The 14,484-nt window shown below is 51.4% G+C and overlaps 1 protein-coding gene and 1 long non-coding RNA gene across 23 annotated transcripts in view; one reads left to right on the forward strand and one right to left on the reverse strand.

Moving 5' to 3' along the window:
- The window catches only part of AOPEP (aminopeptidase O (putative)), a 406,706-nt gene that overhangs the window by 124,293 nt on the left and 267,929 nt on the right, over window positions 1-14,484 (reverse strand). For all 21 annotated transcript variants that reach the window (XR_011379142.2, XR_011379141.2, XR_016236048.1 and 18 more), the window contains one exon: window positions 4,425-4,485. Coding sequence is in view for 14 of the 21 variants with exons in the window: in XM_089335804.1 (XP_089191930.1) it covers window positions 4,425-4,485 (61 nt within the window). In the remaining 7 variants the exon portion in view is untranslated. The remainder of the gene's footprint in view (window positions 1-4,424; window positions 4,486-14,484) is intronic.
- Window positions 3,137-9,160, forward strand: LOC127482828 (uncharacterized). 2 transcript variants are annotated; one of them, XR_007908666.3, is made up of 4 exons: window positions 3,137-3,262; window positions 3,388-3,442; window positions 6,362-6,510; window positions 8,816-9,160. It is a non-coding gene; the product is annotated as an uncharacterized LOC127482828 (long non-coding RNA). The 2 variants fall into 2 exon arrangements; XR_007908667.3 differs by having other exon boundaries at window positions 3,142-3,296.

A 14,484-nucleotide genomic window follows, 5' to 3' on the forward strand; every position in this document is an offset into this window, starting at 1 on the left:
GAGAGCTGAGTACATTGTTTTATGGTATTATTCATTGGGAGGTAATTCAGCCACTAAAAATCACCACTCTTGAATTATATTAAGGGATATGGGAAACCACTCAAGATACATTCTTTTAAGATTTCTTTATTTATTTTGAAAATCAGTTACAGAAAGAGAAAGAGAGACAGAGAGAGAGTGCAAGATCTTCCATCAGCTGGTTCACTCCCTAAATGGCTGCAGCGTTCAAGGTTTGGCAGATCCGAAGCCAGGAGCTAGAAGATTCATCCGGGTCTCCCAAGTGAGTGCAGGGGTCCAAGGACTCAGGCCATCTTCCACTGCTCTCTCCTATTCATTAGCAGGGATCAGAGGTGCTGCAGCCGGGACACGAACCAGCCCCCATGTGGGATGCCGACTTTGCAGGCAGCAGTTTAACCCACTATGCCACGACGCCGAGCCCCTCAGTATATATTCTTAAAAAATGTAAGTCTGGAAGATAAGATCCCCATTTGATTTAAAAAGGACACGCACCTACAGTCCATACAGCACGGAAACACAGGAGGGCGCACACCAAGCTGTTATCAGGCATGAGTTACCTATGAGGAGTAACACTGAAGGGGCAAGGGCTTTTATGTTCTCTGTTTTGAACTTGCTACAGAGAGCACATTATTTTTACTTTTACCAGTGGAGAGGCCTGACGTGTGGAGCAGCGAGTTAAGTGCCACCTGCAATAATGGAGTCCCATATGGGCACTTGTTCTTATCACAGCTGCTCCACTTCTAATCCAGCTCCCTGCTAAGGTGCCTAGGAAAGCAGCAGATGGTGGCCCAAGTGCTTGGGTCCCTATACCCACATGGGACACTGGGATGGAGTTCTGGGCTCCTGGCAGGAACCAGGCATTTGTAGAGTGAACCACTGGATAGGAGAACTCCTATCTCTCTCTCACTCAGCCTTTCAAATTTAAAAATAAAATGGAGGGAAGAAAAAAAAAATATGTACTTACATGTCCAGAAGAATGACTGGCAGAATGTATATCAAAAAATGATGTTGGGGGGCCGGCACCATGGCTCACTTGGTTAATCCTATGCCTGTGGCGCCGGCATCCCATATGGGTGCAGGGTTCTCGTCCCGGTTGCTCCTCTTCCAGCCAGCTCTCTGCTGTGGCCCGGGAGGGTGGTGGAGGAGGGCCCAAGTGCTTGGGCCCCTGCACCCGCATGGGAGACCAGAAAGAAACACCTGACTTCTGGCTTTGGATCGGCGCAGCGCCAGCAGTAGCCGCTCTTTGGGGAGTGAACCAATATGGAAGGAAGACCTTTCTCTCTGTTTCTCTCTCTCTCACTGTCTATAACCCTACCAGTCAAATAAATAAAAATAAAAATAAAAATAAATGATGTAATGATGTTGGGATGGGGGTGAGGATGGACAGAGGAAGGTTCCATAATGGGTACCAAAACAGTCAGCCAGAAGCAACAAGCCCTAGTGCTGCACAGCACAGCGAGGTGGCTGGAGTTCACCATCATCGTTTATCCACGCTGCATACGGAACTGGAGGAGAGGAGCTACGGAAATGGACATGATCGACTGCCTGATCTGAACAGTTGACGCTGCGTACATACATTGAAATAGTAGATGGTACCCATAAAAACTATAATATTCATTAACAATGATAAAAAAGAATGTCCAGTGTATTATAGTCCAGGTTTACATGGCATGATCTATCCAATTCACAGAAATACCAATTATATGAAATAACAGTATCCCCCCCCCCCCAAATTATCTCTGGGTCATTTTTTGATTCCTTATTTACCAACCTTTTTACATTGCAAAGTGATGTGTAATACTTCTATCACCGGGAAAGCATGTCATGAAAGGAAATAATCTATTACACTAATGGGAACAATCAATTTCAAATCTCTGCAAGGCCAAAGGGTACGGGATCGAGGTGTTCTCCAAAGAGGTTGGGATCCAATTTCTTTTGCTCCTGCGGGGCTCAAGCTTGCTTTTATACTTTTATTGATGCTGAAGCTATTTCCACTTTTTTTTTTTTTTATGGCTTCCATTCGATGTGGCCAAAAAGGAAAATTGAGGCCAACCACAAAGCCAGCCTTCCAGAGAGGAGACAAAAGGCCTCTGTAACCTGTGGAATGAACACTTCACCAGTAGAACGTGACCCTTTTGTCGTGAGTGAGCGCCGCGGCTGGTGGGCAGGAATGTGTAGCCAGAACAAAGAGCGCGGGGCGCGATTTCAGAGCTCTGGCTGTCGTTCCGGGGCAAGCACACTGGTAACTTTATATTATAATGATGGGGTCCGAGAACAAGGTGTCCCATTCACAGCAGGGCTCCGGTAGCCGGAGGGCCCAGGGTCCCCGCAGGGCCTTTCACGGAAGTGGGAACCAGACGGGGAGCTCTGGCGGGGAGCGAAAGCAGCTGAGGGCAGGCAGATCCCCGCCGCCGCATGAATGATGGCAGAAAACGGGGTGGAAGAGATGGAAACATGCCGTGTGCTCACTCGCTCATTCGCCGGGGGAAGGCGCGCACTAAATCAGGGTCTTTTCTGTGTGGCGCTGTTGTTTTTACTGAACAGTTAAGCACCCACGGAAATACCAGTTGGGTTTTAAAGACAATTTATAGCCGCTCGGCTTCATTGCACCTGGCTGTTTTGACAGCAGGTTTCGTCAGTTTATAGCGGAGATTCTTGTCTATGCTCTAAGCTGTCACTGATGCAACCAGACCCTTGGAAAAAAAAAATGTACGGCTCAGGGGCAAATCTCTCCCTTCACGTCCCGCTGCCCCTTTTAAAGAAAAGCACAAGTCTCCCGCTGGTGGCAAAGCCTCCTCCTCCTCAGGGGAGATCACAGACCGTGCTGGCATTGAGAGGGTCAGTGCCAGTGCCACAACCCAAGTGGGGTGTGCCTGCTGTCCCTGGGCATGCAATTAAGGGCTCTTTCTTTTCCCCTTCCCTTAGGAGCCACGGCCACAGAACAGCAGCCTTGTTGTTCCAGTCCAGGAAATCTGGGAGCTGCCTCTCTCAGCTCCCACTGCTTCCCGGCCTCCAGGCCACACCAAGAATGTCTGGGAGCCTTCTGACAGTCTGGCTTCAGAACACAGAGCTAAAGTGGCTTCTGAGAACGCCACCACACCACCTGACTCCCTCCACCAATCTGAACCACGCAGGGCCAGGCTTCGGCTTTCGGTGACCAGATAGACCTTAATTTGTTTCCCCAGAGTTTCTGTACTCAGGGAGTGGTCTGGTTTGGAGGTCACCTTCTAAGAAACCACAACATGTAAGCTGAAAGCGTGGCCTCCCAGCCAGGCCAGGTGCTGCTTTGTCCCACCCTCTGTTTTGTTTTGTTTCCTTATTATTAACACTCGGAATTTTATTCTCTCTCTCTTTTTTTTTTTCTCCCAGAAAGCTCAGGCCAAACCAGTAACTTGAACGGGTGACACGCATTCCTGAACTGTAGGTAAGTGTCCTTTGTCGGGAACGAGCTAATGGTGGCGACATCGTCCCCTCGTGGGGTGGAAAGGACAGAGAGGTGAGCAAAGGGATGAAAGCGTAATGGAGATCGGTCCCTCCTGTTCCTTCATTTCATGGGTCACAGCCGTTCGTTGCCATTCAGACACTCCCGAGGGGAAGCTCATGTAACCACATGAAACCAGAAACGAGCGGGCCGAAAGTGGAGTTTCTCACCACCACGGGGTCCACCCCTGCACACCAAGGCCCACTACAATGGTCAGTTGAAGAGGGGGGGCCTCAGCTGTCCCCAGGCTCTGAGAGGCGCAGGAAGTGGGGAAAGTGGAAGACGAGGGGACATATCAAGACGACTGATGCCCAGAGAGCCAGGGCTGGCTACAAAGAGGTTTGTCCCTCAGTCACTCGTGGACTGAAAGAGAACAAAATCTCAAGTAGGAGGTAGGCCAGGTCACCAAGGAAGAAAACTGACTCCAAATGGGTCATCCAGGTGAGGCGGCTTGAGCAGGGACCTGCTGCCGAATCAGGGGAGGGAGTCCAGGGCAGGTGCCCTGTGGAGGAGAGGCACAGAAACCGTGGCTGCCGCAGGCCACGCAGAAGTTGTAGCAAACCGGTTCACCTGCCTGGCTCCAACCAGAGAGACCAGAGGCAGGCCTTACCGCTGAACCCACTGGGGCCGTTACACTGTTGCCTGCTGACTCCACCCAAAGTCCACCCCACACTTGTCAAGACCTCATTTTAACTCAGAGTTTGGGGGCTGCCATCACACCCACTGATGGTACCAAGGTCATCTGGAAGAATGGCCAGAGGTGCCAAGTCCCTGGTGGCAGGGAGCCCAGCATTTCCCCGGATTACAGATACTCCCACTCGGCAAAACCATTCCTTTTATACACACGGCTTAGAACAGCACAACTGAGAGGCTAAAGAACCAGCGTTACAGATGCTCCTGTGGCGGTCAGCCCGAGCGGACCTACCTGCGGTATCCCAGAGCTCTCGAGCCAGTCTTGGAAGATGCTTTCAACAGACAGCCCGAGCCTTGAGGAGTGAAACAACATGACAACAGGATTAAAGAGTTGCACCGTGCTCCCCTCGGCAGCCCTGACGGCACACAGTGGTGCTCTCCAGCCACGGAGGCACCAGCAGCGCATGCGGACCTCAGGGCCATGATGGGCACAGACGCGTGCTGTGCAAATCACGAGCAGGGCGCCGAGGGGCTCAGCTGCAAGAACCAGCATGGCTTCCCTGCTCCAGGAGAACCACAAGGGTTGCCTCCATTGAACTTTGCTTTCATGCCCTGCTGTCTTGACTACTCCTTAAAATTACTAAGTATCCTGCCGGCGCCGTGGCTCACTAGGCTAATCCTCCGCCTGTGGCACCGGCACCCCGGGTCCTAGTCCCGGTCAGGGCGCCGGATTCTGTCCCGGTTGTTCCTCTTCCAGTCCAGCTCTCTGCTGTGGCCTGGAGAGCAGTGGAGGATGGCCCAGGTCCTTGGGTCCTGCACCCGCATGGGAGACCGGGGGGCAGCACCTGGCTCCTGGCTTTGGATCAGCACGGCGCACTGGCCGCAACACGCTGGTCATAGCGGCCACTTGCGGGGGCGAAGCAATGGAAGGAACACCTTTCTCTCTATCTCTCTCTCTCACTGTCTAGCTCTGCCTGTCAAAAAAAATTACTAAGTATCCAACACATTTAGGGTTAACAGACCTTAAGGACTATCCGGCTTCCTCCTTAAAGTGGTTTAAAGCAAACCCCGTCCCCCTGCTCCTCGCGGGTCTCTGCTGACCACAGAGGCCCACCTGGCCCCCTTGTATGCCTCCCCATGTGCCATACACATCGTGCTTCCTGGCCTCTGCCTCATGAACCCACTCCTGTTTGTGACTGTGATTTATCTGATTACTTGACTGTAACTGTCCCCTCACCACACCCATGCTCTCTGACATTAATTCCTGGCACTCACAAACAATGGTTCCTGGTATGAAAGGGGATCCCTACAGATACTGTTTATTCCTATGAACAAAGCACATCTCACTGTTGACTCAATAAACATTATTCCTTTTTTAAAATCATATTTGCCGCTCCCACTAAAACGGTTCCAAGTTGTTAAGCTCAGCATCTTTCTAACAATTATATATTACATACTGCACTGTGTGTTGATTACGTGAATATGGTATCATACTCCCTCCCTCTCTTTTGGAATCAGAGAAGTTGAGGAAAGCTAATGCTTTCTGAATTTTAAGGTGCTGGCAGGCTAGGTGTAGCCCCACCTTGCGGGCACCGAGGGAGGAGTCAGCTTGGGTGGGGGTGGACAGAGAGGGGACCGATGGATTTTCTCCTCCCTCCCTGGCACTGGGGAGCAGTGCACCTGGTCTTCCCGGCCAGACCAAAATCAGAGGTTGTTCCGGCAGGCAACGAGTGCTAATTCATTAGCAGGGAGCAGGATCGGAAGTGGAGCAGCCAGAACACGCACACATGGGCTGCTCGCGTGGCAGACAGCGGCTTAAGCCCACTACACCACATGGCCAGTCCCAACCAGTGCTATTTCAGAACAGAAAAAATACCTGGAAGGCAACAGGGCTTACACAGAGCAGGGGTTTGAATTTCTATGAGAGATGACGGCTCTCTGTGGGATTACGGGGGGCGGGGGGAGAGGGCAGAGAGAAGACGACAACCTTGCCAAGTCCTCCTCGGCCCCAGCCTCAGTGGAATGCCTAGCCATGCCTTCCCAGTACTGCTTTGTTTTCCTTAAACAGCTTGGATCTCAGTGCGAATGCCAAGTGCCCCTGAAAGCTGTGAGGGTGTAGGTGCAGGTTCATTTGTCTGCGTGTGTGTGTGTGTGTGTGTGTGTGAGAGAGAGACCAGAAGAGAGGAGGAAGCTCCCGAGCACCTTCAGTAAGACCTCTGTTCTTCTCAGAGCTGGTAGACCTGGGAGAAGGGCTGAGTGCCCATGAACCGTTCTTCCAGGAGGAGGAAAGTGAGGCTGACCAGCCGCTTTGGAGAGAAGCAGAGCTGAAGGTGGTCAGAGAAGAAACGGGGCCCTCGGCCCTGCAGGAGGGTGGACAAGTAAGTTAGAGCGGTCCCAGAGCCCTCCACAACAGCTCACAGCCCTGGGCTGCTCAGGGGAGAGGGCAGGAACTTGATGGCCCCACCAAACAAGTGTCCCGTGCGGTGGCAGCCACAGGGACAGACGCACGGCGGGGGGAGGGAGGGGTTGGCGCTCGTGCCAGTGAAGACAGGCCTGCAGCCGAGTAATCTAGCCTTCAGTATAGATGAGAAACTCCATCTTACATTCCAGCCTCACGTGAGAATAAAAGAGTTTCCAGCGTCCTTAGACAAACACAGAGAAAAGTCCTCCAGTAGCTGCCTTTCCAACCAGAGACGGACACTCCTGTACCTGGAAGCCTAGGGCCAAAGCTCCTGTAACCCATCCTTCAAGTGACACTCAGGAAAGCTCTTTTAGTTCAAGAGAAAGACAGGCAGAGATCTCCCATGTGCTGGTTCACTCCCCAGATGCCTGCATTCAGGCCAGGCCAGCGACTCCAGCTAGAACCCCCATGTAGGTGTCAGGGGACCAAGTATTTGAGTCATCACCTGTTGTTCCCTGTGCTTTATAGCAGGGAGCTGGAATCAGAGAGAGCGAGCGAGCCAGGACCCGAACCAGGCACTGGAGCATGGGGCACACAGGCATCCCAAGAGGGCTTTCAATCACTGTCCTTACTGCCCACCCACTCAACCCCAACTTCTGAACCGAGTTTTGCTGTGCCTTGGCATTCTAGGAGATCGGGTCTTCTCAAACCCTGCACAACTGAAGCGAGACAGGCGGAATTCAGAGAGGATTTAGAAAGAGTAGCAGTGCTGATCAAAGGGGGAGGCACACTGGATCCACGGGGGGCGGGGAGCGGGTGGTCAAGGGGACGGGGATTAAATATCCTGCAGAAGAGAAGTCTGAGGAGTGACTTAATTGCCATTTTCGGGTGATTTTACAAAAGATGGTGAACAGCTGTTGTGCATCGCCACAGAGGAGTGACGCCGAGGACACGGACATAAATTTCCTTTGGGGAATTTTCGCTTACAGGCACTTCTGCGGGGCATGGAGGAGGGGCTGGGAGTTAAGTCCTGGAATGTCACTGAGTGAGGCCCCGAATCTTCACCAGGGAACACTAAGCATGGGCAAACTTCTTGCCGTGGCTAATGTACAGTGGAGGCCCACTGGGCACGGGGTCTGGGGGAGACCGAGGCGAAAAACTCAGGAAGACACTGGGACATATGACAGACACCAGTCAGAGTGCTCCGGGTGCTGGTGGAGATGAGGATGGGAGTATGGAAGAAGTACGGGTGTGGACGAAGCAGCACATGCTTCGGACTGCACAGGTCGGAGGCGGATGGCTTCAGGGGAGACCCATCAGGCTGAAACCGTGTGGGGAGGATGGATATGCCATGCTGCCCCACGGGGCAGGACCCTAGAAATGAAGGAAGCACACACAGGGCAAAGAGAGCAGAAGCAGGACATCCCAGAGCAGCCGTGTGGACACGGCTCACCCAGCTGGCCTGGCACGTACAGGGAGGGGAGGACAGAAACAAGCAGGGTGTCCTTTGAGGACCCTGGGGGCCTACTGGGCCTTGGCTTTCTCGGCGAGAGCTCTGAAGCATGGCTGCCAAAGAATAACCGAGGGAGAGGCTGGAGGCAGCGAGACCAGACCCTGGGAGGTTGCCGAATGTGTTTACGCAGGAGCCAGAGAGGAGCCTACCAGGTGGGGGAGGGGGCAGGGGGAGATGTGGGGGTGGTGTGGGCACGGTCCTGCAGCAGGGCTGGGGGACAGTGTATGCTGTGACCCTCTGTATGCACTCTGGCAGTCCATGGCCAACTCTGAAGGTTAGTTCATCGCCAGTTAAGACAATCTCTGCTTTGCCAGTGTTTAGTAATTATATACGGAGATACTATAATGCAGTGACACTAAACATAAAACAAACAAAAACCTCAAGAAAAGGCTTGGAAGTAGTAGCTACTGTTTATTGAATAACTACTATGTAGTGGACACAACAGACACAGATCTCATTTAAACTTTACAGTAGGGGCTGGTGTTGTGGTGCAGCAGGTTAAGCCACCAGGTGAGATGCCCGCATCCCATACTGGAGTGCTGATTCAAGTTTTGGCCCTTGAGTTTCCAATCCAGTTCCCTGCTAATGCACCTGGGAAGCAGAGGAAACGGACCCAAGAGATTGAGTTTCTGCCACCTATGTGGGAGACGTGGATGGAGTTCTGGCTCCTTGCTTCAGACTAGCCAAACCCCGCTGTTGAGGCTATTTGGGCAAATAACCAGGGTCACTCTGCCTTTCAAATAAATAATTTTAAAAAAACACCCTTTAGGTGCTGGAGCTGTGGCATAATGGGTGATGCTGATGCCTACAGTGCCAGCATCCCAAAAAGGCACTGGTTCAAGTCCTGGCTGCTCCACTTCTAATCCAGTTCTCTGCTATGGCCTGGGAAAGCAGTAGAAGATGGCCCAAGTCCTTGGCCCCTGCACCCACGTGGGAGACCCAGAAGAAGCTCCTGGCTCCTGGTATCAGATTGGCGAAGCTCCAGCCATTGTGCCCAAATGGGGAGTGAACCAGTGGATGGAAGACCTCTCTCTCTCTCTCTGCCTCTCTTTTTGTGTGTAACTCTGACTTTCAAATAAGTAAATAAATCTTAAAAAAAAAAAAAAAAAACTTTGCAATTCCTGCAATACCTGTACAAGAACAGCACTGTCATTGCTGACTCTGACATGAAGAGATAAAGGTTCCCAGTGCCGTGATGGAAGGGCTGGGATTCAAAGCTGAGTGGCCAGCTCCAAAGCCCCAGCTTTTGTTTCCTCGCCCACGGAAAGCTTAAGGAGACAACGCCGACTCCCCCTCCTCGCTGACGGCGGCCCGTCCCCCACGGCAGCTGCCCTGCCTGCCTGTCAGCCCTTCGAATACATTTTTGAAGAGGTGGGGAAACCGCTGTAAGGGGCAGGAGCGCTCACCATTCGGCTGCATCCGGGAGCAAAAAGTGAGCGCAGAGAACATGTGTTTTCGGATCGCTTTCCGTAGGGAAGGGTTAAAGCATCTTACACCCATTATCACTTCATTCCTCCTAACACCGCTGTGAAGTGGCGTGGCGTTTTAGCAGATGGAGAAACTGCAGCCTAGGAGGACTCTGGCCAAAGTCAGCCCGGATGGAGGGCTACAGAAAAAGCCCGGGTTCCTCAATTCCCAGAGTCAGTGCACTGTGCCCATATGGGGGCTGCTACCACGGACACCGAGCCACTAAACCAGGAGCGGAAGACGGATGCATCAACTTCAGCCGCTAAAGAAAATTCCTCCCTGAGGCACTGTGAAGCTGCCCCACCTGCCAGGGAAATGTAACAGATTGCAGGAAAATGTTTAATTTTCAAAGCAATGGACTATATGTTTTAGGAAAAGAGATAACACGTATGCAGGTTTTTACTGCCTTGATCGAAATTACTGGGGTGCCAACGCAGGTGGATTTTTGGGTCTGGGCTTGGATAGTTAGTAGCGGGTAAGCTAAAAGTTGACTTTTTCAAATGAAGACGCTCAGAGTCCAAGCCAGTGGTGAATTCTTTCCCTCTGAGATCATGTGGCTTAGACAACCACAACAGGCAAGCAGAAGCATTTCCACTCAGCTGGGACCCGGGACTTACAGGAAATCACTCTTCTGCATGTCTGATCACTATGGAAATTGATTTTATACAGACAGCTAAAAGTACACAGACCCAAGACTGCACGTCCTCTGTATCTGTACTAGCGAGCCGCCGCTTCCCGCCTCATCACCAACAGCCAGGCCTCCGGGGTGGGGGGCGGATCTGGGAGAGCAGGTGGCTTTACCCTCTGGCTGGCCGCTCCCTTGCTCTGCTCCTGCATCCTACAGGGCCACTCTGAGTTTCAACCATCTCTCTCAGCTATACATGCAATGCTACTTAGCTCAGGCAGCAGGGAGAATGTGCGGCCTCCCTGGCATGATGCTGCTTACACAAATAAGCTGGGTTTAAAGCTGAGAAAGTGACCAGTTGTTCTGTCTAAGTACAAATAAACAGCGGCTTGTGTGAAAATGGCATCGCACCTGCCTGCGCTGGCTCGCTCGGTTGATTTCTGAGGCTGGCTGACAAGGAGGGGGAGTCAGAGTCGCCACCTCCGTTACTTGGGCCTAGCAGCTCGTTGCTGATCAAGAGAAAAGTGTTTATCATTCTTAGCTCCTGTCTTGGGCCTCCCGAGAATTCCAAAGTGCACATTCTGTCAGTGTTTCTAAAGGAAAGCACATGGCTGCAGCAGCTTTCACATGAACTAAATGACAGACACAGACCTAAAGAATTCCGCAGTGCCAGGCACTAGACAGGGGTGAAGCAGTGGAAGCCCCAGGGCCTAGGGCTGAAACAGAAAATGCCCTTGTTCTGGAAGGCAACTTAAATTCCGCATGCATTTCTTTTTATTATTTATTTGAAAGAGTTACAGAGAGGTAGAGACAGAGAGAGAGGTCTTCCACCCGCTGGTTCATTCTCCAAGTGGCTGCAACCGCCGGAGCTGCTGAGCCAATCCGAAGCCAGGAGCCAGGAGCTTCTTCCCAGTCTCCCACATGGGTACAGGGCCCAAGCACTTGGGCCATCCTCCACTGCTTTCCCAGGCTCATTAGCTGAGAGCTGGATTGGAAATGGAGCAGCTGGGACTTGAACCGGTGCCCATAAGGGATGCCGGAGCTACAGGCCAGGGCTTTAACCTGCTGTGCCACAGTGCTGGCCCCTGCATGTATTTTTCAATTTTAGTAATTTATTATTTAAAAATTTTTTTTTCTCATTTTTATTTGAAAGGCCTAAAGAGACAGATCATCCATCTGCTGGTTTACTCTCCAAATGCCAACAACATTCAGTGCTGAGACAGGCCAAAGCCAGGAGCCAGGAATTTCATCGAGTCTCCCACATGTGTGGCAGAACCCAAGCACTTAAGCCATCAACTGCTGGATTGGAAGCAGAGTAGGCAGGACTCAAACCAGGTACTCCAATACGGGACACGGCTGTCCAAGGCACTACTTAGCGGCTGTGCCAAACGCCCACCCAGTAGTTTACAATTTTAGGTTCCCTCTCTGCAAGTGGACAGAAACAGTGTGCATCTCAGAGCTTTGCACCTGATTATCTTCTTGATCAAAACAAGTTTTGTTTGCGCTTGGGCAGATAATGAAGACTGCTGACATAACATTTACAAAACGAGTACTCCCCAGCTCCCTGGAGGAGGGAGAGTATTGGATTAAAGCAAACACTGAACATGTACACACACACACAGCCAACTGGTGGGAAAAGAAGGAACCAGAAGCTGCTGATAACACTGGACTCCCAGCAGGCCAAGGAGTACTGGATAAGGTCCTCGGCAGGCTACTCTCTTACAAGGGAAGCCTGGCACCCAGGATTTGCCTGAATTTCTCTCTAAACACATTGTTTTTCTGCCCTTATCTCTGCCCTCCCATTCCCTCTGCTCCACGCTGATTTCCAAGACAAGCACCTGCCCTGTAGCTTTTCGCTGTGACTTCAGAGTGTGACCGAGTGGCCAAGAAAGAAAGGTCAGGCTCATGCCTAACTCTTCTATTCGGCTTTCACAATCGGTCAACCAAGCCCTCAGATCCGTTCCTACTCACAAAGCCCACTGCTGCCATCACCATCTCTCTTGCAGCTCCAGCTCTTGAGGTCTCATGACCAAAAGGCTCTGCTGGTTTGTAAGAGATCCAGCCCTCACTGGCCCTGGCCGTCCTCCACACTGCCCCAGAGGGATCTGTCCAGTCTGCCAATGGCACCCCCTTCCTCAGACCCTTCAGTGCCTCTGCCACGGAGGCTCAAGGCCAAGACTGAGTGAGGGGCTCTTTCTCTGCCCACAGGAATTTCATCAGAACAGCTCCTCCAGGGAGTCCTACTGGCCTCTTCCATCCACGTCTCCAGGAGTCCATCAGGAGAGGTTTGCACATGGGATTTCCTCCTCTCTGGTCCCCAGTGTCCAGCCTGGAGCTTGCCACGGCAGATGCTCAATAGAGAATGTTAAATAAATGCTCAAAGCCAGAAAACAGGGCGAAGGCCTCATGACACGGAAAGCGAGCCCGTGCATACTAGCTGGCAGGTCTGTGCTGAGGAGCCTGTGCCATTCACAGCAGCTCACGTGCCTAACAGATGTGCCCGAAGATCAGTTTGCAACAGAGGCCAGCGATCAGAGGCTCCAGGGGGTAAGGCGCGGGCCATTGGAGACCTGGATACAATTGGTACAATATGTGGCATAGGTAATAGGGTAAACAGTCCGTTTTACTAGCCTGGTGAGATTGTTGAGATTAGTTAGCAGGCAAGAAAATGCTCACGTTTTAAAATACACCCTGGTATTCTTGTTGAAATAGATTGACTGGAGGAATGAAATCATCTTAACTTTGAAAAAATTTTTTTAAAGCAGCTTAAACCTGCTGGCAAAAACATGATCTTAACTGTAAGAGGTATCCTATCAAGGAGCATGTGGCTGGTGGCTGGAGGTTGGAGGCCAGCGTTAAGACAGGGACCGCTGTTCTTAAACGTCCATAATCACAACAAAAGTCTCTTTGTGGGCCCAGTGTGTTGCCTCAATAAATACGCACAATGATAAAATCCAGGTCCCCCAGAGCCAGAGGGCTCAGGGGCCATCCACATGAACTCCACAACCTTATTAGGAAAAGGATTAAAAGAGAGAAGGCCTCCAAACCCAAAAATGCACTTTGTTGCTCCAGTGAAAACTGCTCTGTTTATGCCCTAAGAAAGTCTTTCTGAAAGAATGCACAGTCACCACGCAGAAGCGACTTTGGGACAGCCTAGATAGTTCTATGCATTCTCTTTTTCCCTCTGCTTTAGTTCCTAAGGAAACAGCTCTTCTATCAGAGGGCTTGAAAAGTTGTTCTGGGACAGGTATGAAAGAAAAGAGAAAAAAAAAAATGTCTTTCCGGGAAACTGTTGGTCTTGTTCATGAGGAGTAACTGCCACAGCTGCTGGGATTTGTTTACGTACAGAAAACCCAAGTCGGCTGGAAAACAAAAACAAACGCACACCTGTGAGCTAGCCTCACTCCCTCCAGGCAGCCTCCTGGAAAGCTCGCTCAGCCAGGCCTTCCTTCAGCACCAGTGGGCATGCGTGCAGGGAGGGGCAGAAACCAGGGAATTGATCAAATAACACGGGTATGTTAATTCTGCATGACGCACAGGCTTACCGGGTCTGCGTGTGTGTGTGTGTGTGTGTGTGTGTGTGTGTGTGTGTGTGTGTGTGTTTCCACATTATTAACAACAAAGAAGAAAAACACTTCTACCTGTTTGAGAAAGAATTTGAAGGTAAAGTTGGAGGAGTTTAAAAAACAAAGAAAAGGCCAGGCAGCAAGGCAATGCTTAGGAAAACTCTGTGCATCCTACAGCCCCTGGATCCTCTCCTGAGTCTGCGTGCCATCTCCTGGTAGCAAAAGCCCTGATACCTCCTCCTTACCCGGTTTACCCTGCCTCTAGGGCAGGCTCATCGACAGGAGGGGCCTGGCCTTGCATGAACCTCAGCCTCTCTGTCTGCTTCAGAGAATTCATTTCCACATTTGGAAATCTGTGACACGCATACAAACAGCTAAAACTGTGGGTCAGAAAGCAGGAGACAGCATTGTTACCTTTTCTTCAAAGACACTTTGAATTTCCCTAGATGCACCCACCCTCCTTAATGTCAGTACTGGTCTGGCCATCAGAAAGTCTGTTTCAAAGACAGGGCACTTAGTTCAACAATTGAGATGCTGTGTGGAGGGGCTGGCACTGTGGCATAGTGGGGTTAAGCTATGGACTGCAGTGCCAGTATCCCATATGGGTGCCAGTTAGAGTCCCGGCTGCTCCACTTCCAATCCAGCTCCCTGATCATGTGCTGGAAAAGCAGCAGAAGATGGCCCAAGTCTCTGGGCCCCTGCACCCACACAGGAGACCTGGAAGAAGCTCCTGGTTCTTGGTTTCAGCGTGGCCCAGCCTCAGTTGCTGCAGCCATTTGG

Source organism: Oryctolagus cuniculus, chromosome 1, assembly GCF_051225735.1.
Source record: "Oryctolagus cuniculus isolate XC-2025 breed Fujian yellow rabbit chromosome 1, ASM5122573v1, whole genome shotgun sequence".
Taxonomy (NCBI): domain Eukaryota; kingdom Metazoa; phylum Chordata; class Mammalia; order Lagomorpha; family Leporidae; genus Oryctolagus; species Oryctolagus cuniculus.